The 26082-nt window shown below is 35.7% G+C and overlaps 1 protein-coding gene across 6 annotated transcripts in view; it reads right to left on the bottom strand.

Annotated features, from left to right (window-relative positions):
* Window positions 1-354: 354 nt before the first annotated feature.
* LOC131941819 (choline transporter-like protein 2) overlaps window positions 355-26082 on the bottom strand; it is a 32835-nt gene continuing 7107 nt past the window's right edge. For 3 of the 6 annotated variants that reach the window (XM_059301362.1, XM_059301366.1, XM_059301365.1), the window contains exons 2-23: window positions 23070-23118; window positions 22591-22664; window positions 20293-20371; window positions 18931-19015; window positions 18258-18377; window positions 17278-17341; window positions 16976-17111; window positions 16745-16828; window positions 15530-15642; window positions 14486-14617; window positions 13851-13950; window positions 13227-13319; window positions 10206-10296; window positions 9970-10022; window positions 8989-9165; window positions 8007-8135; window positions 7406-7475; window positions 7079-7152; window positions 6878-6948; window positions 6349-6437; window positions 5757-5841; window positions 4974-5306 (exon numbers count right to left, since the gene is read on the bottom strand). In XM_059301362.1, coding sequence (XP_059157345.1) covers window positions 5206-5306; window positions 5757-5841; window positions 6349-6437; window positions 6878-6948; window positions 7079-7152; window positions 7406-7475; window positions 8007-8135; window positions 8989-9165; window positions 9970-10022; window positions 10206-10296; window positions 13227-13319; window positions 13851-13950; window positions 14486-14617; window positions 15530-15642; window positions 16745-16828; window positions 16976-17111; window positions 17278-17341; window positions 18258-18377; window positions 18931-19015; window positions 20293-20371; window positions 22591-22664; window positions 23070-23118 — 2069 coding nt within the window. In that variant the 3' untranslated portion in view covers window positions 4974-5205. Of the gene's footprint in view, window positions 2996-3699; window positions 4051-4973; window positions 5307-5756; window positions 5842-6348; window positions 6438-6877; window positions 6949-7078; window positions 7153-7405; window positions 7476-8006; window positions 8136-8988; window positions 9166-9969; window positions 10023-10205; window positions 10297-13226; window positions 13320-13850; window positions 13951-14485; window positions 14618-15529; window positions 15643-16744; window positions 16829-16975; window positions 17112-17277; window positions 17342-18257; window positions 18378-18930; window positions 19016-20292; window positions 20372-22590; window positions 22665-23069; window positions 23119-26082 lie in introns of those variants that run through there. The other 3 variants (XR_009386682.1, XM_059301364.1, XM_059301363.1) reach the window with 3 other exon arrangements.

Genomic DNA, 26082 nt, shown 5'->3' with positions numbered 1-26082 from the left:
AAGAGCATACCTTTTTTTGTTGTTTAAATAATGATGAAATAAACCATTAACGTTATCAGTTTAGTAGTCCTGTGATTTTTACAACTGGTTAACCTGGACAGCATTTCTTCACAGATCAGTGAAAGAAATTTTGTTCTGCCCAGTGAGACTTTTTAACGTAAAAAAATATCAAGCAACAGAAAATTGTTGTGAAACACATTTAATTGAACCCATTGTTAATGTTTCAAAATTAAAACTAATATGCCACTAAGGAAAAACATCAAATAAATACAGAATAAGAATCTTTGCTATAAAAATTTTGAAGTTATATATAGGCACACTGTAATAAACATGACAGTAATACATTTATATTGATCCAGATTCTCTGAAATTTAATTATGAAAAAGTGAGAATTTAAAAAGTTATACAAAAGACATGCTAAAATTTATACTTGAAAACTTTAAAAAAAGTAACTTCATGCTAGAAACAAAATTTGAATTTGTAATTTATTATCCCCTGGGGTTGATAATGGATGTGTGGTTGTGATTGGATGGGGAGAAGAATAAAAAAGCTGAACACAAGTTAATTTTGTTTATAATAATAGGTTGTTTTTTTTTTTGGGAGGTCGTCACATCTTTGAAACTCTGGTCTGACTTTAATCTGTTTATTTTACTTGTTTGGGGTAATACAAATATTTCAAAGAAAAATTAGAGCAAATGCCAGACAGATCAAAAGGGACGGGGAAGGAAAAACTGGGGTTTCATGACATACAGGTTTCAATTCCTTGAATATTCAACAACTGCGTTCTAAGTGTTGTTCAACAATAAAGTCGTCTTATGAGACAATAGCTAAGATACATTCAACTTAGATAACTAAGATATAAAACAAACTATTTCAGCTAAATATTTCTACAATTTAGCTTCCAAAAATTTTTTAAAAATCACAAATAAAGATGGATTAAGATAAATCAAATGCCACTTTTAAAAAAGGATTAGTATAGCAGTTTTTGAGTACTTGATAAATACTCTAAACCCACATGAAAGAAGTAGTAGCCATTGAATAATGGATGCAACTTATTGATTAGAAGCAGGGGAACTCTACTTCACCTGTTTCTTTGACCACTAGTGTATTGCCTGTTGCTGCAGGATATAAAAAAAAATGTAAAAGACAGTTGAGGCAATGTAATGAAACAAACATTCAAAGTTTTTAGATAAAAGCATTGATGAGGATGTAAAGAAAGTCAAGTTTGCTTGTTCACTGAGATGACATACATTGAAGAAAATAAGGAGAAAGTTGTAAAAAGTATATAAAAATATTTTATCAATGACCTGCGGCCTTCTCCCAATTTAAGTCAAGTACCCATTTGGAAAAATTTTAATGCAATTGGATTACAAAATAGTATTAAAAAAATTGAGCAAATAAAGGCAATATAGTGGAAAGTTTATTTTTTTGTTTTTAAATAAAAGCAACATGTACACAATTTATGTATAACTTTAATGAAAATATAATTTTTGAAAGTACTAATTAAGGCATTTCAAATGTAATAAATTGATAAACAATGAATTATAGAATAATAACATAGTTTATAGTATTTTTATCGACAGAAGACAGCATTACAATTTTATTAAGATATCAGGAAATTTGCATGGGTTAACTCCCCCTATATTGACCTAAACATTAGGTTTATTATAAAAGGAATTCTATACTTGTATGAGGCATCTAACTCTAAGTGTTAGTAACATAACAAGGTGTTTCATGGTAGTGAGAAAAATAAGGTGTCCCTGGAAAAATACTACACAGCAGTATAAATTAACAATTGCACTTTTTTTAAAAAAAACTACAATTTAATTCATTATAGAGGACATACATTTAGATCTAGATTTTGGAAATGCAAAAAGAAATTTTTACTTTCTCTAGGAACAGCATAGTGTTTTTTAAATTAATGTCAATTGGTTAACATGCAATAAAAATACAACAAGAAGCTGACGGTTTCTAAGGTTAGAATGATATAAAAAAAAAAATTCTTGTCAGCAATATCAAAGTGTATTGATAATGTCAACAAATGAAGACTAGACTGATCTTTAACAGAGGAACAATTAAAATAATGTAACATATTTTAAACTAGGTGGGGCAGAGTAGACTAAACAGAATTTTTCTATTTAAGCTTTTACTATCAAGTTACAAGATTGTTTCATAAGATCAATACTACATAACATTGGTGAGATATAAATTACAAATGCACAAATTTAAAAAAAAAAAACAGAAATTTTAAAAATATTAATCAAAAGCATTTAAAAGGGAGTAAAAATGAAAGTAGCATTGGTTAAAATCCTTTACCGTGTCATCTTTTAATGTGTTATGATACAAAAGTCTAAAAGTGATATTAAATCATTTTTAACTGAGTATATTTGCAGTTAAAGAAAATCATACACATGTTTAAAAAATATTTTAAAATAATTTGAAATTCATGCAATGTCATTAAATTCATATACACTGAAAACGTTTACTTTTTTTTCACATGAAAGTCAATAGTGTTTATCAAAGAGGGTACAGCAATACAAGAACATTAGAGATTCCTTCCTCCTGTGTTGATTAAAACATTTCGCAAGACATTCAAGTTTCCCAAACTACTTGTTTTGGTAGGATAGAAACTAATTTAAAGATAGATATTTATTCATATAGTAAATTTTCATGTGATGTAGCCATAAGTTATTTCAGCTAAAATATTACAATTAGGACTGAAGACATAGACCCTGCTTTATTTAATGACCCACAACCACAAGGTGTGTGATGATCACTTTTAAGCCTAGATATATACCTCAATTTTGTTACATACAATTTTTAGTTTAAAAATAGAACAAAACCTTCAACCTTAGAGTAAAACAAAAATATCAACTTCTGAACAAATGTTGAGTAAATATCAATGCAAATAAATGAATAAAATTAATGAAGTAACATAAAGAGAAAAAAATACACACCTCCATTGAATCTATACATCAAATTTTATCTCAACTACCTGAAAATGCAGTGACAATAAGATTTTAAAAAAAAACAGGTTGTTGATTTGATTTCACAGACAGAATTTACTTCCTAAAACACCTAAGGTAATTGAATATGAAGCTGTTTGTCTAAATTAGAAGATACAATAACATCAAATGAACACAAACATTTAATAGACAAAAACAACTAGTGACTATTTCAACAAAAATTTGTTTAAAAAGATTCAGATTTGACACAAACACAATGCATAAAGAATGGAAAGTTAACTTTTAAGAGGAAATTGTTAGTAAAACTTATTTTGCCATATTTGATCTGTTAATAATAAATCAGCAATTATATATCTTATTTTTCAGACAAATTGTGATGGTATTTAATCCAAGAGCGCAATATATTGACCCAAAACCTTTATTTTATTTTTAAAACAACTATTTGATGCATTTGGTGCTCATGTTTGGTTAGCTAGGGTTGGTTAATACTTATATACATGCTGCCAGTGTGAGGGATGTAAAAAGATAGTAGTAATACTATAAACTTTTTTTTTTAAATGTTAAAAACAAAAGTTTACTGGTGGATTAAAAATTAATTGTTTTTTTAACAGCCAGAGGACAAAATATATTAAAGGAAACTTAATACCAGATGGATTCCAAGTTTTGAAACATTTCTTGAGATGATTTAAAAATCTTTTTATTTTTTAAATTTAAAAAATAAATTTTCAAACTAACTTTTGACCAAATTAGCTAAACAGATTTAAATGACATAAAGAGATGGAGAAAAAAAGTGATACAAGTGATGGATGTTTAAGGGTGAAGATCACAACATATTTTTTCAATACAAAATTTAGCTCAATAATTTTTCATGAAGAGACAATGATGGTACAATTAGAGCCGGCCTTAGAATGAATGAGAGAAACCAATGAACCCTTGGCAGGCTAACCTTTGATTACAAAGAAAAATAAATCCTACAAGAATCTGATGGGGGGGTTTTACTTGTGCAACATCCGCTTCAAGTTCTTAGTTTTGGACATGAAGTAAGGCTTCTCCGCTGAACCATCGTTTCTCTCACAATCTTCCACTGCAAAAATACAACAATCAGACAAGCTAAAGCCTTAAAAAATAAAAATGGTTGAACCAAGGGAAGTAAGTCATGTTAAAGGGAGGTAAGTCACATTTAAACAATGTAAGCAGCTTGTGAGAAAATAAGGCATTAATACTAACAGTTTCGCTGTCTGTGTATCTATGTATCTATCTGACAAGAACGCTATAGAGAAAACACAAGCAAATTAAAAACATGCATAGTTAAACGAAAACGAAATATGACGTCACATTTAGCATATATTAGAAAATAATCTCAAGCTGGAGAGTGCACACAGTAATATGACGTCAATGATTCTCGAGTAAACATTGAATTAAAAAGCCAATTTTGTCTAATTTTAAAAGTGAAGAGTTTCTTTCATACAATTCTTCGGGTAGGGGCGAATCCCCACCCCTGTGTAAGAACGTCTGAGCCCCCCCCTCCCCAACTCAAAAGAAATTTCTTCATGGATACTCTATAATACAATTACAGCCTAATTTATGTGTCTAATCTAAAAAGTGGTTTGCATGCAGTTTCTTTCATGCAATTCTTCGGGTAGTGGCTAAGCGCAACACCAGTGTTTCTTTCAGACTTTTTCCTTCCCTGAGGGAGGAACTTTTTCTAATCTAAAAAAAAATGTTTAGCGTGCAGTTTTTTTCAAGCATCTCTTCCGGTAGGGGCGAAGCCCCGCCCAGGTTCTTCCTTTAGTTTGTATGATCTACAAATGCGACCAGTGTTTCTTTCAGACTTTTTCCTCCCCGGAGAGGGGTGGGGGTACTTGAAATTTTTGGGGGCGGGGGTAGAAATTTCTGGGAGGGTGCGGACACTGGAAAAAGTATATAATTATATTTCGTTGAATGGGACAGTAGACATGTTTTGGGGTGTGTGTGTGTGTGGGGGGGGGGGGGGGGGGGGTTGGTTTTAGTTTAGAGAAAATAGACAGCACTATCAACCTAGCGCCCGTTGTATCCTTCCTCAACGGGCCATTTTTCTCGTAGACAATAAAAGCACATCAATGCAAGGCAAAACAAAACAAGAGAAGCATTAGCGGTGTAAGCAAACACAGTGAATCTAGACACTTTGTTGGTAGACAAAAAATGGGCTGAAACAAAAAAGAAACAATTTTGTAAGCCAAATCAAGATGCAACATTTAGTCTAACTGCTGGGAGGTTTGTACAGCAGACGCTTCAGGTTCTGGTTGCGGCTCATGTAAAAGGGTCTTTCTTCGCTGCCGTCATTGCGCTCTAGGTCTTCCACTGTAACAGAAATCAAACATACCAACACGCAGAACATTTCCTAAGTTTAAAAAAATTGAATGGTATCAAAATGTCTTACAAGGTAAAAAGCCTTTCTATTTTTCTTATTCTTTTTAAATGCTTTTTTTTTCTACCCATTAAAATATTCTTGTATTTCCTACTACTTGTAAATTACTTTTAAATTTTTGTTTTGTTTTGTTTTTGAAATTATTTAAAAAAAATTTTTTTAAATTAATTTAATTTAAAATGATTTTTATCTTTTTAAAGCCGATTTTAAAATGCCATTATATTTTTCTATTAATTAATTCTTCAAAATTAAATAAGTGATTTTTTTTAATTAGAAAGGGATTTTTTTTTATTGTAATAACGAGTTTGATGATAAACTACAATACTGAATACACCAAGAGCAATAAAACCAGTGCCAGTTACAGAGAAACATGGAGGACTTACAGAAACACAGGAAGATTGTATCCACAGCCATACTGTAAACATCAAAGAAGCTGTCACTGATGAGGTAGGTACCTATAGCTGTCAGCTGAAGGGATAGAAGGGAGATAATCAGCGGATTCAAAACAAAATTTATATGTAATTAATTTACAGAAGTTTATAATGGGTGGTTGTAGGTTTACATGTGAGGGTCAGGGTAGAGGAGATGTGGTTAGTGTGGGTTCAGAGTGATGTAGAGGGGGGTGGGTGGGTTAGAATGATGTGGGGTTGGAGATTGAGGTGTGGGTTAAGAGTGATGTAGAGGGGGGTGGGTGGGTTAGAATGTGGGTTTGGAGATTGAGGTGTGGGTTCAGAGTGAAGTGAGGTTGAATGTGGATATAAAGGTGCAGGGTTTAAAGGTGTGTGGTTAGATTTAAAGGTATGGAGTTGGGTGTGGGTTTAGAGGATGTAGGCTTGAATTTGGGTTTAAAGTTGATTAAGGGAAGTAAAGTTAGAAAGACAAACTCCCAGGTGTTTTTGCAATTTGTTCCTCCCATCAAACGATTCCCCCAATCTTATCTCCATCCCCCCCTCCACCCAACAAGAATGTACTCACAAGAACAGGAAACAAAAAGTAATTCATGTGTGGAATAACTTCAGCAAAGAGTGGAATCTTCCCTTGAAACAAGAAGAAAGCCAGGATTGCTGTGGAATTATTCAGACATCTTTTAGTCAAGCCTCGACATTTAACTTCATATCAAGACTGTTCAGTCCCATTTTTTTTTTTTATTTCTTAATAGTGAAGTGGGATTTCCTCTTACACAATTAAATATTATGCACCATAAAGGCCGTTGACTCTGATTTCAGCCTGCTCTTCTTTTTGGATTTGCTTCCATAGTCTTTGTCCAATCAAGAACAAACTACAAGGCAGCAGTTGTTTGATTTCTGAGTTGTCTCTCCTAGAAGAGTGGCTGTCCCCAGCTAACAAACCTCATCTCTCCAGGGTCAGTTCCGAACTCTGTACTTTTGGAGTTGGCAAATATGAATCCTCCCACCCAACCATTCTGTCCCTATTTGATTTTAGACAAGTTGTGACTGTTCTGTAATTGTTCTATTAAAAAAAAACAGGGCACTGCCCCACTTACCAACAGCCCCTGTGATCATCAGCTTAGATATCAACATCAGGAAATCACACACTTTATCCAGGACTGCAGCTCTGATGGGAAAATTAAAGCAACAAAAATTAGTGATTTAGTCTTATCACATTGTCAATTTAAAAAGGAATATATCTAACAACCTGGGCTGATAGGATGAGAATCACTGGTGTTAGAGTAAAACAGATTTACCTGAGCACATTTCTCATGATTAGTAAAAATCCATCCTTAGCTGCAGTACAAAAGTTACGTCCATGAATCGCAATCTGAAATTTTAAAAATATTTGTATTTCCAATAAATTTGAAACTTAAATTATAAAAAAAAAACCCAACAAAGATAACATTAACTATAAAAATATAACCATAACAAGTCAAGTTAGTAAAATTATAAAGAATTAACGAAGTAAAAAGTAATTTCAATTAATTTCATAAAAATCAAAATAAATTAAAAACATAACTTTTAATCTGAACAGCAATTGTTATCATCCCACAGCCATACAATAACAAATGAGCACTAACCAGGATGTATGCGTTTTTATTGACATAACGCAGGAACTTCTCTAGACACCAGAAACAGCAGCGCAAACACCTGGAGAGAGAAAAGTAAACAAACTACACTGGATGTTTTGTTCATTAAAATTAAATACATTTGCATTTTTAATACCTAATGAATTAGTTCATTTTAACACATTTTTCTTAAATCTTTCATTATTTTTTCTTTGATGGCAATTACTCTAGTACAAAAAATTCAAAGAAAGCTTCACCTACTAAAAGTACTATACACCAATTTTTTTTTCTAGTGGAGTTGTCGTGTAATTTTTACCCATTACTATTATCAGAAAAGTACCAATGAAGACTTCACAAAATAAAATCTGATTAAAGTACTTGTTTCAATCGCCACAAAACTTTGTAAATAATGAAAACAAGACTTGGTCTTTTTAGGTGAACAGATAATAAAAAGTAGGGCAACAGACTTTGCTTTTTAATGTTAAAATTTAAGCTCTTGTTTAAAATTTACACAGTCTTTGAAAAATAATTTTATGGATATAACTTGAATATTATTTGATGACCAAACTTATTTTTTATTTTAAAAGTGATATAAAAAAAAAACCAAACTTACTTGAGAACAAAAATAGCCACCCTATTCTCTGATCCTTTCAACTTCCTGTTCACATATTCCAGGAGTGCTCGGATCAGCTGAATGATTGCCACAATCAACGACCCAAAGGCCAGTGAACCCATGTGGTACCTGGAATAACAAAAGGTCTAGTTCAAACAAGAACAACAACTTCTGAAAAAGTATGTAGAATTTATCTGCCCCTGCCAACATAACTTTTCTTGAAACCTTCACAAGGTACCCATCTGTGCTGAGTTGGCTCCAGCCAAAAGCAAATTATAAATGAAAACTGAACTGCGTTCTCTCCGAACAGGACATATTATGGCACTCCTCTGATTTTCCATCCCATACCACCAACAAATCAATGAAATATTTAAAAAATCATAAGCTCCCATGATCCATACAGTACACTCTTACACACCAAGATACTATAAAGGTTCTACACACCAACCTTAAGCTCCTACACACCAACCTTAAGCTCCTACAAACCAACCTTGTAACCATGTATAAACACACCTTAAGCTCTTACAAACCAACTTAAGCTCTTACAAACCAACTTAAGCTCTTACAAACCAACTAAAGCTCTTACAAACCAACTTAAGCTCTTACAAACCAACTTAAGCTCTTACAAACCAACTTAAGCTCCTACAAACATACCTTAAGCTCCTAAATACACACATTTAACACCTTAAACACACACACTGACCTTCAAGCTCCTACAAACCAACTTATGGCTTCTATACACACATTGTCCCTACTAATCAGCCTTAAGCTCCTACAAACCAACTTATGGCTTCTATACACACATTGTCCCTACTAATCAGCCTTAAGCTCCTACAAACCAACTTATGGCTTCTATACACACATTGTTCCTACTAATCAGCCTTAAGCTCCTACAAACCAACTTATGGCTTCTATACACACATTGTTCCTACTAATCAGCCTTAAGCTCCTACTAATCAGACTTAAGCTCCTAAACACCAACCTTAAGCTCCTATAAAATGACGAGCCCAATGGGAAGGCAGGGATGTCCTTCTTCTTATCCCAGGCCCAGTAGTAGGAGGCAAAAGCTCCTGCCAAGGTCATCTGCTCAAGGGCAATGATGAAGTTGATGAGCCAGAAGAACATGAAGGTCATGAAGATTAGCATGGGGGTCTTGTACCTGGGGAGGTGGATAAGTCAATCAGTCATCTAGATATCAAGTCTTTCTGTTTATTAGAAGTCAGTCATCTAGATATCAAGTCTTTCTGTTTATTAGAAGTCAGTCATCTAGATATCAAGTCTTTCTGTTTATTAGAAGTCAGTCATCTAGATATCAAGTATTTCTGTTTATTAGAAGTCAGTCATCTAGATATCAAGTCTTTCTGTTTATTAGAAGTCAGTCATCTAGATATCAAGTCTTTCTGTTTATTAGAAGTCAGTCATCTAGATATTAAGTCTTTCTGTTTATTAGAAGTCAGTCATCTAGATATCAAGTCTTTCTGTTTATTAGAAGTCAGTCATCTAGATATCAAGTCTTTCTGTTTATTAGAAGTCAGTCATCTAGATATCAAGTCTTTCTGTTTATTAGAAGTCAGTCATCTTGATATCAAGTCTATCAGTTTATAGAAAGTTAATCAGTCATCTAAATATCAAATCTTTCAGTCAACTTATATTGACTTAACAGTAACAATTTGTAAAAATCAGCAGAGTACCAAAAGTAATGAAGGATACCTTATATATTTATATTTGAAGTTATGTAGGTCACAAAATACATTTATATGAGACGTTATGAAGGTCTGTAAATACATGAGTAAGTGAAGTTCTGTAAGTCACCAAATACTTTAGTATGTGAAATTATGTAGGTCACCATATACATTTGTATGTGAAATTATGTAGGTCACCATATACATTTGTATGTGAAGTTATGAAAATCACATAATACATTTATATGTGAAGTTTCTTTGAAAAGTATAAAACTGCTTACATGTCTCCTCCGTACTTGACAAAACTACACAGATCACTAAGTGAGCCATTTACCTGGTGGAAGATACAGAGACACGTACATATATAAACAACGTACTTGACAAAACTTCACAGATACTAAGTGAGAAAAAACTTGATAGTTATAAAGTCTAAAGAATAAAATCTTCATAGTTATTGAATCTGAAGAATTTGATTAGGTCGTGGTATTAATAATGGATGGCATGTAAAAAAGCTTACCGTGTGGTCACATGGCACCCTAGACAGCAGGTTGTTCACCTCATTGGTTCCATTGTTTAGGTACTCAGGTTCACCCATGGATGAGATGAAACTAAGTTCAAAGGTCAAGGGTTATGTTGACAGAATAGCCATAATTTTTCCCAGTATATTTAACTTCATTACAATAAACATTACATAAAAAATAAAGCTTTGTTATATTTTTTTTCAGTACATTGATTTAACTATTAGGATATTAAAATCTTTAAAAAAAATATATATAAAAAAATGGATGACGCAAGTAGAAACTTAGAATATCTTTTGAGAAGGGTGTATTAACACAGTAGACCAAAATTTCGGGCACTCCTAACAGATCAATTTCTGACATTCGGCATGTGGGTCAAGACCCAATGACAATGCAATATGACATTAAATTTGATTTGATGACTAATTAATTTCTTATGACTTAATTAAAATTTTCTGAAATTAGTAGGCAGTCTTATCTTACTATTATGCACTAGGTGCGCATTAGGTGCACAATAGTTGTTAGTCATGAAACTATATATATAATTCTCTATATGGGGACTATGCAGGACACCACCACCACCACCTAGCGCGCCTCACCACACCCTCCCTTCCTCTCTAGGCATATAGCTACCCCCCCCCCCCCCCCCCCACCAGTCTGATGAGCTGTGGTTCACGCCAACTGATTACAATCGTAGACCAAGGGCAAATTAGTGACGGCTATTATGGTAGATAATTTAATTTTTAAACGATTTGAAACTTAGGGGAGCTAACTCAGCAGAGGCTGCTTTCACTGGGGGGTGGGGGGTGGGGTGGAAGATTATTGTCCATCACGAGTTACTCATAGTGATTTTAAAGTAAATATTTTTAGTCGCAGCATTAGTAGTGTCCAATTCACAAATTATGTATCACTGAAAAGTAGAAAATAAAACAACTAAATAGCGGCATATTGTAAATAAAAATTTTAAAGTACTAAAAAAATTTAATTACTAAAAAGAAAATATTTGTGAAGGTATCCAATAGATAATAAAGTGACACACTTTTCTTTACAGTAATTTAAAAAGTAGTGAAGTATTATATATTTAAAGAAAATACTTTATTTACTCCTGATTAGTGCATCATAACATTAAAGTTTGATATTAAAATGTTACTAATGCAATTTTTTCACACCTAATATTACTTGCAGGTTAATAACTTGCATCTTTTGGAAAATTTTGGACAAATCAGAACCCAATTGAAGGAAGCATCAGAATTAATTTACTAAACATTTGACTTGTCTACAAATAAGAAAATTAATACAGCTAATGTTTATCTTTTTAAATTAGAGTCAATGATAATATTAAAACCAGCGAAGCAAAAATAGACAAATTATCATAAAAGGTTTTCAATATTCATCTTTAGTAAAATAATAAACAGGAACCCTTCCTTTTTTTTTGTTACAATTAACTTTTACTGTATTTTAAATTTACGACTTAAGTGTGCAGAGTTATAGGTTGTTTCCCTTGATTATTTTAAAATTGTAAATGGGAAGTAATCAAAAGATTAATAATAATTTTCTATCTATATTTATAAGAAGCAATGTATGTGTGTTTGTCTTTTATGCATTACAACACCTTTCATTCGATCATCATTAAACTTTGGGAAGTTCTGGGGAGGTATCTGCGAATTTTTTTTTTAAAAGTGCAGGAGTGTCGCCAAATACTCCCAAGAAGATTTGTGAAAAAAACTTTTCTTATGGGCGGCACTTGGCATCCGTTAATCTGGCGTTCTGAATAGCTGGTGATGGGTACTACTGTATTCAGCGGTAAAACTGCAACAGGTGCAACTGCCGGAACCCTGTTGTTTGCGCACTATGGCGCTTACGTTTGTATACAAAATGGGCTATACACTAAAGACACGATGGGCAACAATAATCGTTGACTATATGAAACCAGGCAGTCCCCCGGCAGCTCCTGCAGGGTTAGATTTGGCACCCTGGGCTTTCCTGTGAGCTCAATGGCGCCTATGTTTGTTCTAAACAGTGTGATAGACAATGCATAAAATGAGGCGTTGCAGTCGCTCACTAAATTGAATCAGGCGCATAATCAGGATAAGTGCTATTTGGCACTCTGGGTTATCCCATGAGCACAATGGCGCCTGCGTTAGTTTAATGTTGTAGCTTACATATTTTTAATACAATCCACCATTTGAATCATACAGAGTATCCAGATAACTAACAATGGGGTGTTCTAGTAATGATAAGATTATTGCCCAACACAGTTTCACTAATGGTAAAATTATCACCCTCCAAAGTTCAACAGAGTTTCTTCCAGGCATCTCTTCGGGAGGGCTCAGCCCCCCCCCCCCCCAAAATGAAATTTATATAGAAAACATACTTTTAGTGTCCGCCTCCCACCCCCCCTCTGAAGAAAGTCTACCGCCACCCACCTTCCCCCCCAGTCAGGAAGAAACAAAGGTTCAACATAATGCTAAGATTAACAGCCTCTAAAGGCTAACTAATGTTAAGGTTAACGCCCTCAAAAGTTTAACTATTCTAAAATTAACAGCCTCTAAAGTGTTACTAATGTAAAGATTAATGCCCTCCAAAGTTCTACTAATGCTAAGATTAGTGGCTACTAAAGATACAGTCATATTGTGCTACTAATTTTCCACCTTGTGCTACTAATTTTCCACCTTGAGCTACTAATTAATCACCTTGTGCTACTAATTATCCACCTTGTGCTACTAATTTTCCACCTTGTGCTTTTAATTTTCCACCTTGTGCTACTAATTATCCACCTTGTGCTACTAATTATCCACATTGTGCTACCAATTATCCACCTTGTGCTACTAATTTTCCACCTTGTGCTACTAATTTTCCACCTTGTGCTACTAATTTTCCACCTTGTGCTACTAATTTTCCACCTTGTGCTACTAATTTTCCACCTTGTGCTACCAATTTTCCACCTTGTGCTACTAATTTTCCACCTTGTGCTACCAATTTTCCACCTTGTGCTACTAATTTTCAGCCATTAAGGATACACCATGCTGCTGATCCAGTAGGCAATGATGAGGAATTGTAAAATAAAAGGAACAAGTGGCCAGAACAAGACACACCACATGTAGCTGATGGCTCTGAAATATTAAAAATTTTGAACTGCAGAAAACTGCTAGGCACATGTTTGTAATTTTAAAATTTTAAACTGCAGTAAACTGCTAGACACATATTTGTAACATTTTAAATTCTATACTATAGAAAACTTCTAGACACATATTTTAAGTTTATAAACATTAAGTACAACTCCATTCATGGATTAATTTCCTTTTGCTTAGCAAAGAATCTAAATATATGCTATTGAAATACAATATAAAGAATTAAAAAACTGCAACTTTTTCCTGTGAAGAAATAGCTTCTCCTCATCAAAGTCCTCAGTAAAATCTCAGCACTAATTTTTTTTCAGCATAATATTTAGCACAGTTTGACAATATTATTGAAATTTAAGGGGATAATTAGACATAAACTAACCAAGTTGCTCTATATAGGTTTGAGTTAGTAAATAAAAATCAAGAAGTTTAATTAGCTATTTTGAAAAAATCGATCTCATAAATAAAAGAAAATGGATGATCAATGGAAAAAAAAAACATTTATGTACATATTATACGTACACACTGGCTTCTGATATCAACTTGGTAGCCAACATTATACGAGAACACAGCACCATTATGATGATGAGAAATATGAGGAGGATTGTTGCACCAGTACAACCTAGGGGTGGAGGTGGAGGGGGTAGTAGAAACATTGATTTTATGACACCTAAACAAAAATACACTAAATGTCAAATTTCTATCAAATTCAATCCACCTATCAATGCAATCACTCCTCCAAATGACATCTCACATTTAAAAAAATCAACCAAATGCTCAACATCCTTCAAGACTTTTTTCAACTCATGCAGTACCACCCACCCACCAATGCCAACAACCCACCCACAAAATGTCAACAAACCCACAACAAATGTCAACCAAATGTCACCCCCCGCCTTATGCCACCCTCCCACTTCAACCAACCCTCCCACTGCCGCCCACCAAATGCCACCCCCCTAAGACCCCAGACCCATGCCACCCTCCCATTCCCACCCACCTACCAAATGTCACCCCAACACAATGCCACCCACCAAATGTTACCCCCCATGCCACCCTCCCACTTCCAGCCACCTACCTACCAAATGCCACCCACCAAATGTCACTCCCCCTCCGACCCCCACCCTCTGCCTGCCACCCTCCCACTCCCACCCACCTACCAAACGCCAGCCAGGTTTGCTTGAGAGAGAGAAAATACTGGAAGTTGAACATGAAAGCCTGCGGCAGACCAAACTCTGTTGTGGCGTTCATGTTCTTCAGCTCGTAATATTTGTCGTAGCTGTAGTACGTGCCTGGAACACATAAAGTAAAACATACGTGGGGCGTATGTAAGGTGTCTTACAGACAGTGTCTGGTGTACAGGATGTCTTACAGACAGTGTCTGGTGTACAGGGTGTCTTACAGACAGTGTCTGGTGTACAATGTCTTGCAGTGTCTGGTGTACAATGTCTTACAGTGTCTGGTGTACAATGTCTTACAGGCAGTGTCTGGTGTACAGCTTGTCTTGCAGGCAGTGTGTCATGTGTACAGGGTGTCTTGCAGGCAGTGTGTCATGTGTACAGGGTGTCTTGCAGGCAGTGTGTCATGTGTACAGGGTGTCTGGTTTTACCATTGTTTACTTTACAGTAATAAAATATTCTGGTTAATATTATTATCTCAAGATTTAGACAAATTAAGAAAAAAAAATCAAAGCTGTTTTTCTAAATCATCAAGTGAGTAAATACAAAACATCATGTTTTGACAATAAACAATAACACCATTTTTTTCTAAAGTGATTTATCAGACTGATTTTAATACAAGAAAAATTTTTTTTTAAAAATAATTTAAAACTAAATTTTTTATTTTAATTCAAAACTATAGAGATAAAAGAGGGATGGTGTGGCATAGCATTAGAGAGAAGGCTGCTAACCCGAAAGTCTTGAGTTCGAATCTGGGTTCAAGTCAGAACGTCCCTGAGTCTACCCAACTCTGATGGGTACCTAACCCATGTTAGGGAAAGCAAAGGCGGCAGGGCATAGTGCTGACCACACTATCCCTTCATATGCCGAGGTCCCTAAAACAGATGAACTCTACTTCATCTGCCCCATGTGTTTTTGGGCACGAACAGGAAAAGATAATGATGGGGATAAAAAGACATAACAGACTTATGCTATAATCTATACAACAAAAAAAATTAAAATAAAAACTTGGCAACTTTTATTTACCAAAGGCAAACAGCGCAATGAAGAGCAAGATGGTGGCCCAGACCATGACGGTAGTAATCCATCGGAGTAGAACAATCCAGATCATTGCTACCACCATGGCAACCAACAAACATCTGTCAATGAAAACCCAAATCATATCTATGACAACTAAGTTATATATTCTCAGAGCTAAATGTTAAGCTCTCTCACAGTAATTCATTCCATCTATCAGTCTTATTTAAAAAAAATAAATAAATAAATAAAAAGCTCTCATACTTAAGCAAAAATGGAATTGGCAATCTTTACAAACATGTTACTTTAAACAACAAAAAAATGGTACAAATATCTCAAAACATTAATTAAAACTGGAATCATAAATTAAATAATAATAGTTTTGCTGTCTGTCTATCTATCTATCTGACAAGAACGCTGTAGAGAAAACACAAGCAAAATAAAAACATGCATAGTAATTCGAAAAACGAAGTATGACGCGGTCACATTTAGCATAGAGTAGAAAATAATCTCACGCCGGAGAGTGCACACAGTAATATGACGTCATTGATTTTCGAGTAAACATTGAATAAAAAGGAAATTTTGCCTAATCTAAATGGTTTGCGTGAAGAGTTTCTTGCATACAATTCTTCGGGTAGGGGCGAAGCCCCACCCCCCGCGTAAGAACGTCTGAGCCCCCCCCCCCCTCCCCAACTCAAAAGAAATTTCTTCATCGATACTCTATAATAAAATTACCGCCTAATTAATGTGTCTAATCTAAAAAGTGGTTTTCTTGCAATTTCTTTAATGCAATTCTTCGGGTAGTGGCTAAGCGCGACACCAGTGTTTCTTTCAGACTTTTTCCTCCCCGGAGAGGGGTGGGGGTACTTGAAATTTTCGGGGGCGGGGGTAGAATTTTCGGGGAGGGGGCGGACACTGGAAAAAGTATATAATTATATTTTGTTGAATGGGACGGTAGACGTTTTTTTGGGGTGTGTGGGGGGGGGGGGGGGGGGGTGGGGAGGGGTGTGGGGGGGGTGGGTTGGTTTTAGTTTAGAGAAAAGAGACAGCACTATCAACCTAGCGCCCGGTGTATCCTTCCTCAACGGGCCATTTTTCTCGTTAAATAATAATTATATACATCCTGAATACTCAAAGTATAAGCATTCACATTTTTTAGAGATAAGTTTTAAGATTTAAAAAGAAACAAAGTAAATCCCTCCAGAACTCAACCATAGAACTTACATAGCAATCCAGTGTGCGCTGTTTATGACATCTTTAAACAAGAGTTCCATTGTACCTTTCAGTTTGTAGAACTCAGCCAAACTCCTGCAGGCATAAAAATAAAACTCTGATCCAAAGCAATAAAAAATAAACAACAAATATAAACACCCCAAAAATAAAAGTTACAACAAGAAAAAAGGAAAGTTAAATTTTTAAAATTATATCCAATAAAAGAACACTGCAATGACGTACAATGTTCCGTTCTGTATAAGACCCCCTGTGATACTTTCTCCATTGGCTCTGACTATATTTTTCCCTGCGTCATCTTTAAGGACATTGGCCATATCCAAGGCTTTGGAGAATATAATGGGCATGCAGCGGCCAACAACTGGAAAATATTTTAATACAGAATATAACATGAAATAGTCAATAATAAAAGAAGTTTAATCAGCAACTATCTAAAACTGATTTAGTTTTACAGGTATAAATTGTTTAATGAATATGAAAATAGAAATAATGAGCCAAAACTTAAAAACAAAAAAAACAGAACTTACTGGACTTTGACTCTAAGTAGTACGAGGCACAGAGGTTACTCTCTACCAGCTTTTGTATGGTCATCTAGAGGACAAAATATATTTTTATAATGATCATCTGGAGGACAAAATATATTTTTATAATGGTCATCTAGAGGTCAAAATATGTTTTTATAATGGTCATCTAGAGGACAAAATATATTTTTATAATGGTTATCTAGAGGACAAAATATATTTTTATAATGGTCATCTAGAGGTCAAAATATGTTTTTATAATGGTCATCTAGAGGACAAAATATATTTTTATAATGGTCATCTAGAGGACAAAATATATTTTTATAATGGTCATCTAGAGAACAAAATATATTTTTATAATGGTCATCTAGAGGACAAAATGTATTTTTATAATGGTCATCTAGAGGACAAAATATATTTTTATAATGGTCATCTAGAGGACAAAATATATTTTTATAATGGTCATCTAGAGGACAAAATATATTTTTATAATGGTCATCTAGAGGTCAAAATATATTTTTATAACGGTCATCTAGAGGTCAAAATATATTTTTATAATGGTCATCTAGAGGGCAAAATATATTTTTATAATGGTCATCTAGAGGACAAAATATATTTTTATAATGGTCATCTAGAGGGCAAAATATATTTTTATAATGGTTATCTAGAGGTCAAAATATATTTTTATAATGGTCATCTAGAGGGCAAAATATATTTTTATAATGGTTATCTAGAGGTCAAAATATATTTTTATAATGGTCATCTAGAGGTCAAAATGTATTTTTATAATGGTAATCTAGAGGTTAAAATATAATTTTATAAAATGTCTACACCCATACAATTATCAATACATGCTACAAATGGTCAGTGAAAGACAATGAAAAGATTAAAATTGTAATGTTTAATTTCATAATTGAAAATGAAACCGGCAAAAAATGTCACATAGCAAAATGAAATTGATCTGTTACTCAGAAGTATTTACTTACCTCTTTATATGGTGATACAGAGTGGTCCACGTCATATCTACATATCAACTTTGAGCGATCGTTGTCAGCCACATTTTGTAAATACACATAGTTGGTTTTAGGGCACTCCTTGACACAAACCTAGAAATTTAAAACGTTTCATTTCATCTTCATTTGATCATCATCTTTTTCTGCTGGTGACACATGGGGCAGATGAAGTGGAGTTCAGCTGTTTCAATAGCCTTGATGTATGAGCGATAGTGTGTGAGCAGCCACCTTTGTTTCCTTAACTGGAGTCAGGTACCCATCAAAGCTAAGTGAACACAGTAACGTTCTATTGACTATAACCTGCATTAGAACTCAAGACGTTTGGGTTGGCATCCATAAGCTCTACCATCAAACCATACAGTTCCCTACAATTATTTAAGAAGGGTTTATATTATATAGCAGCTTTAGTTGAATTTGTTATATTTAGCACTATGCCCAGCCACTTTTGTTTCCCTAACATGAGTAAGGTACCCATCAGAGCTGGATGGACTCAGGGACTAGAATCTGGATTCAAACTCAAGACTTTCAGGTTAGCATTCATAACCTCTACCATCTAACTATACTGTTCCTAACATTATTTAAGCAGGGCTTATTTTAGTTAAATTTGTTTTATTTAGTTCTGGGGAAAAAAAATTGACTTGGGTACCTGAGGGGTGGGGCATCCAGACACAATGGCTGGTCCCATCTTGGCGCAGGTGACCATGTCGAAGAAGAACAGGTAAGGCTTGTCTCTGTGGGGTGGGGGGGGGGGGGGGGGGGGGGGGGAAGAAACATCAACATGGAAAAGTTACATGAATGAGGAAACTTGGAGTACAACAGGTGGAATTTAATGTAAGAATTGATGTGTTGGTGTATAGGTACAACTTGGGAGTACAACAGGTGGAATTTAATGTAAGAATTGATGTGTTGGTGTATAGGTACAACTTGGGAGTACAACAGGTAGAATTTAATGTGAGAATTGATGTGTTGGTGTATAGGTACTGAGGGATTTGTAGATGTTGTGGAACTCGAGGGATTTCTGGTTGTTTTGTTGGTAGTCAGGGGTCTGTTGATGTATTACAACTCTGGGATTTGTAGATCTATTGGAACTTAATGGTTTCTTGATGGTTTGGTAGTCTGGGGTTTATAGCTGTATTGGAAGTTTTTATCTATTTTTAAATAGCTGTTTCACCTGCTACAAAACAAATTAGTTTTAATCTTCTAGCATTTAAAACATCAGAGCAACACCTTTAATGCTTGTGATCAAGCTCAATGTTAGAGACAGATCACACTTTATTCTACCATGTTATTTTAATCTCTTCTCTATTAGATTTTTTTTTATAGCAAACATTTATTTATAAATCCAGATTTGGGAATAGAAAAATTAAATGCATTTAAAAGTGTGATATGTCTTAATTACCATACACTTTTTGTAAGATATCTTTCAAATTATTGTCAAAATAAACATAATATTGTAACAATTGAAAGTACATATATATACAATACTATTGTTAACTATGCATAACACTTGTATTTAACAAAATAGTGCAAAATTGATTAAAAACATGGCAAGAACAATGTATGAGCTACTACAAAAACTAAATAATGAGCACACAACAGCAGGTCAGCATTAGCAGAAAAGTAATATTTAAAACGAAAGAGGACAGTAAATAAAAAACTAAATGCTGATTTATAAAATTCTTTAATTATCAGAATAATTTTCTTTCAGTTATAGTTATAATATCCACAGGAAGAAATCATAAAAAGGAAAGTGGCAAAACAGTAAACTCCCTTAATAGATGTGACCTATTTATCAAAAGATTATCTCCCCTTATTTACAAGATCAAGTGCCAAGTATTTTTTCTGAATGCTGTGGCAATCTGAAAGTCAAATGAACCAGGAAATGATGGGAGATAATTATGATGTCAAGAATCTAGAGTAGCCTTTCATAACTTGGCTGCAGGAGGCTCAACTTTCATAAGAAAAAATAAAACAGTAAAAAATGTGTTTTTTAAGATCTGTAACTTACACATGTTTGCCCACACCACAGATAGAGCCTTGTGAATCAGTAGGGTAGATCAGTCTCCTGGGGTTTCCTCTGGCATAGCCTGCAGATAATCAAGTATTTAGCTGAGGTGCTACTTAAAAGTAAAGTTACCCTATTGAACTTAGCAGTATATAAAGAGTTCTCTTTAGACCTAGCAATCCATTGGGCAGATGAAGTAGAGTTCATGTTTCTTGACCTCAGCATATAAAGGGAAGGTGTGGTCAGCCACCTTTACTTTCCCTAACAAGTTCAGTACCCATCAGAGCTGGGTGGACTCAGGGACGTTCTGCTGACTTGAACCCGGATTCGAACTGGAGACTTTCGGGCTAGCAGCCTAGCGCTCTACCACTTAGGCTACACCGTGCCATCTAGCAATACATGGGGCAGATAAAGTAGAAGTCATGTGTTGTTATGACCTTGAAGCATGAAGATATAGTGAGGGCAGCACAATGTCCAGCCACTTTTACTTTTCCTAATGTGAATCAAGTAGCTAGCCATTAGAGTCTTAGTGACTCAAGCCCCACGATCTAAATTCATGTGATCTTCTACCTGAATACAACCCACCTTTGCTTAGATAACCATACTACATGGCCCAAATTAAAGAGAGCATTGTACAGATAAAATAATAGGGGGTTTTAACAGTCTGTGGGATAAAGAAAACAGTTTACTTTAGATAGGCTGCATGTCAACAAATTAAAGGTAGAGTGACAGACATGAAACATGCTGTCTGCCTGAGATAAGACAATTAATTAATTAATTATAGCAATTAGTGAGAATTCAGACAAGGAGAGAAACATGTCAATTGTTAGTGTGTTGGATCTTGTACAGAGTTTCTTTCAGTAATCTCTTTGGGAGGAAAGGAATGCACACTTGGGCGTTGCCCCCCCCCCCCCAACCAGTGTACACCCCCTTCCTAAGAAAAATGTCTGAAAGAAACCTTGATCCTGTAGACTTTTCCCTGGCTCCAATGACAACACACACAGATGCAATAACTGGTCTATCAAGATTTGTCCTTGTTTCTAGAGTCACACCTACTGAGTCATAGGGACCACTGAGGTAAAGGCCCTATAAAAAAGGGGACCACTATGGTAAAGGCCCATAAACAAAGGGAACCACTGAGGTAAAGACCCATAAACAAAGGGGACCACTATGGTAAAGGCCCATAAACAAAGGGAACCACTGAGGTAAAGACCCATAAACAAAGGGAACCACTATGGTAAAGGCCCATAAACAAAGGGAACCACTATGATAAAGGCCCTCCAACAAAGGGAACCACTATGGTAAAGGCCCATAAACAAAGGGAACCACTATAATAAAGGCCCATAAACAAAGGGAACCACTATGGTAAAGACCCATAAACAAAGGGGACCACTATGGTAAAGGCCCATAAACAAAGGGAACCACTATGGTAAAGGCCCATAAACAAAGGGAACCACTATGGTAAAGGCCCATAAACAAAGGGAACCACTATGGTAAAGGCCCATAAACAAAGGGAACCACTATGGTAAAGGCCCATAAACAAAGGGAACCACTATGGTAAAGGCCCATAAACAAAGGGAACCACTATGGTAAAGGCCCATAAACAAAGGGAACCACTATGGTAAAGGCCCATAAACAAAGGGAACCACTATGGTAAAGGCCCATAAACAAAGGGAACCACTATGGTAAAGGCCCATAAACAAAGGGAACCACTGAGGTAAAGACCCATAAACAAAGGGGACGACTATGGTAAAGGCCCTATAAAAAGGGAACCACTATGATAAAGGCCCATAAACAAAGGGGGACCACAATATTAAAGGCCCATAAACAAAGGGAACCACTATGATAAAGGCCCTCCAACAAAAGGAACCACTATGGTAAAGGCCCATAAACAAAGGGAACCACTATAATAAAGGCCCATTAACAAAGGGAACCACTATGATAAAGGCCCATAAACAAAGGGAACCACTATGATAAAGGTCCATAAACAAAGGGAACCACTATGATAAAGGCCCATAAACAAAGGGAACCACTATAATAAAGGCCCATAAACAAAGGGAACCACTATGATAAAGGCCCATAAACAAAGGGGGACCACTATATTAAAGGCCCATAAACAAAGGGAACCACTATGATAAAGGCCCATATACAAAGAGGGCCACTAAAGGGGACCACAATGATAAAGGCCCACGCACAAAAGGGATAGGATCACTATAATAAAGTCCATCCAATAAAGGTGACCACTATAATAAAACCACACCAACAGAATATAAAGGGCCCTTAAGAGTTGATTGTACTCACCAATGATGGAGACAACGACCATGCCAAAGAGAAACACAACAAAGATGATGCAACAGATGACATCAGTACACAACCTGTAAGATACACAGTGCACATTGTTTACAGTTTATGTTGCAAAGTTCATGTGTAGATCTAGTACCTACAACATTTTGGTTACTTTTCTACATAGACATTTTAACCATATATGTTTCTGTTGTAAAGTTCATGAGTACATCTTGTACCTAAAAGATTCGGTAGTCTGCTATTGTACATAGACAATTTAACCAAACGTGTGTATCACATGTTTCTGTAAAGTTCATGAGTACATCATGTACCTAAAAGATTCGGTAGTCTGCTATTGTACATAGACAATTTAACCAAACACGTGTATCACATGTTTCTGTTTTAAAGTTCATGAGTACATCTAGTACCGAAAACATTTAGTAGCCTACTATTGCACATAGACAATTTAACCAAACATGTGTATCACATGACCTCACCTGTTTTTTATTGGACCTTTAAAACTTGGATCAAATTTGATGGGCTCGCCTGTAGAAAATAAAATTGTACATGTAAATAAAAAAGTATTTTTTTTAATTTGGGCTTAAGTGAAAGAGAACAGTCATATTACTAGTGACAAAATAAAAAGGCTGCTGATTTCAAAACCATCAAGTTATTGGTGTTGTACAATTAGTTAAACTAACTGCAAATTTCCAGTACAAGATATTTTGACCATAAAGGCATGGGACATTTTAATGTTATTCCTGCACCAACAACCTAGACCCACACTTTTCTTCCATGACACAACATATCCCTTTTTGTTACAGTTTTTGTCCCAATTTTCTTTTATGACAGATAGAACTCATTTTGTTACAGGTGTTTGTAGACCTTATAGCACCAACGAGTCTTGAGTCTGTATAGAACATCTCGTTGACCCAGGTCTGATGGGTACCTAACTTAAGTCAGGTAAAGTTAAGACGTGCTGAATTCACCATCCCTAGATATGCAGAGGTCTAAAAAAAAACAGATGAACTCTACTTCATCTCTCCTATGATCTGTCATGTTTACTATCAATATTAAATTATCATTAATGTAATCATGTCATGTGAGAAAACCAGTAAAGTAAAAGTGAAGTTCCCAAATGAAATAGAGTTGTTGAGACCTCGTCATATGAAGGGATAGGTGTGGTCATCACTATGCCCAGCCACCTTTATTTTCCAGAACGTGAGTTATGTACCCATCAGAGCTGGGTGGACTCAGGGACGAACTATTGACTTGAACCCGGATTCAAACTCAAGACTTTCAGGCTAGCAGTCTACAACTAGGTTACACCTTGTTAACCCTGCCCTAATATTTATGTATTTTCGCACAGCTCTTTATCCATACCCCTTTCACCATTTTTCAAACACTACCAACTATTTAAAGCACTATATGGTGACCCAGTGAGTTGCACCACATTTAAAAAGTTACACACGTTCACACAGGAAGCTGGCACTAATGCTAGGCTGACTCACAGAGTCCTACAGTAATATCTACACGGGTCGCTGAGTTCACGGTAGGTTGGTTGTAATTAACGGGGGAACTTCAAGGGAGTTAGCTCATCTCACCCAAAGCATAGCTGTCAGCCAACGCACGATTAGCGCTTTCGTAAACTGGTGGTGGATAGTTTTCGTGTATTTACTCGACACTCAGTTTTTTTTTTTTTTAAACAGGCTCAAGCATCAATAACATAGTTTAATTGTAATGAGCTAAACCCTCCCCTTACATTAACATGTGATTTCTCACCCCTACCCTCTGATATCATAAAGGGGGTTTCCCTAACTGACAACAAACGGCTTTGGTGAAATGAGATTTAACTTTTGTGACAGTGACAAAATGGTGAAGAGGTGGAGGATAAATGTGACGTAACTTACATGTGATATTATAAATAAAGTTGCATAGCCTATGTGTTCGTTATAATTAGTTGTGACGACAGTGGATAGGTGAGGGTCGGCTAAAAATGTCTGACGTCATTTATGCGAACCCCCCCCCCCCCCCACCCCCAAAAAAAAAACCAATTTATTTTATGCAATTTGCCCATAATGATAGTACTTGCTTGTGTTCTTCTTCGTTCTTAATTTTAGTGTTGGAAGGCGTGCCCTCCAACACAATTAAGTATACGTGTCAACTGGTTTTGTGGCATTGAGGCCGTTGACTAACATTTCAGTCTGCTTTTCTTCTGGATTCGCTTCCAAAGCTTTTGTCCAACCAAGAACAAACTACAAGGCAGCAGTTGTTTGATTTTGGAGTTGTCTCTCCTAGAAGAGTGGCTTCCCCAGCTAACGAGCCTCATATGTCAAAACTATCTTTGTCTCTGTATTTACTAACAGATCTACTACCCCATTATGAACACGAACGAAGACGGCGGATGAATAAATAGATCGAGCCTGAGCACACGACGTATCATCACATATTCATGAGCGACGCCGCTTAGAGCAATAACAACATCAACACAATCAGCTAAACAACCTTAGCTGTTGATGGTTAGACACGCTTACCCCGTCTAAAAATAGAGCCACGCTCTCTAGACGTCGGACATTTTATCTCCGAGATTATTTCGCCGAGCTGTGTTACGTGATGTGATAAACGAGGCTTTCTCCCGTGTGTTTGTTGATGGATATGTATCGTCTGTCACCAACCAATTCACGCGCTAGATAGGTTTCGTTATGGCTTCCCCCCCCCCCTTCCCCTCCCTAATGCAAATCCCGCTGATTACAAGCGAGCTAGTCGTCTGAAGAGCAATATGGACCCCCAAAAGATGTCAGCCTATGTAACGTACGTATGTGTCCCAAAAAATAGCCTACATGAGCCCACAATCATAGTTAGCCAATGTGGGTACCACAATCATAGTTAGCCCATTTCGGTCCACAATCATTGTTAGCCAATTTGGGTCCCACAATCATAGTTAGCCAAATTGGGTCCCACAATCATAGTTCGCCAATTTAGGTCCCACAATCATAGTTCGCCAATTTGGGTCCCACAATCATAGCTAGCCAATCTGGGTACCACAAGCATAGCTAGCCAATTTGGGTCCGACAATCATAGTTCGCCAATTAGGGTCCCACAATCATAGTTCGCCAATTTGGGTCCCACAATCATAGTTAGCCAATTTGGGTCCCACAATTATAGTAAGCCCACGTGGGCTCACAAAGTTAGCCTGTATGAGCCCCAAACATAGCCTGCTTAGCCTTTATGTACAACACCCCCCCCCTACCACGCAATCATTACCTATGAACGACAACCACCCACTGAAATAAAAACATAAATCCTGGACCACGTTTGACATTCCCTACCGTGTATTCTTTACACTCGCTTCAATTTTAAATTAAAGACCGTGATCTTGACTTCATACACTGAGTTATTAAACAAGTACTGGCATCATTTCTTAGCACAGAATTCATTTAGCTGAAGACAAGCATTGCGTGTACATTAGTAAAAGTCACTACCAACTCATCTGATCATAACGTGTGCTAT

This window comes from Physella acuta, unplaced genomic scaffold (genome assembly GCF_028476545.2).
Source record: "Physella acuta isolate Inbredline_101_S28 unplaced genomic scaffold, ASM2847654v3 ptg000374l, whole genome shotgun sequence".
In the NCBI taxonomy this organism is placed as follows: Eukaryota; Metazoa; Mollusca; class Gastropoda; family Physidae; genus Physella; species Physella acuta.
The sequence above is the reverse complement of the archived record's forward strand: the minus strand, read 5'-3'. Positions and strand labels throughout refer to the sequence as shown.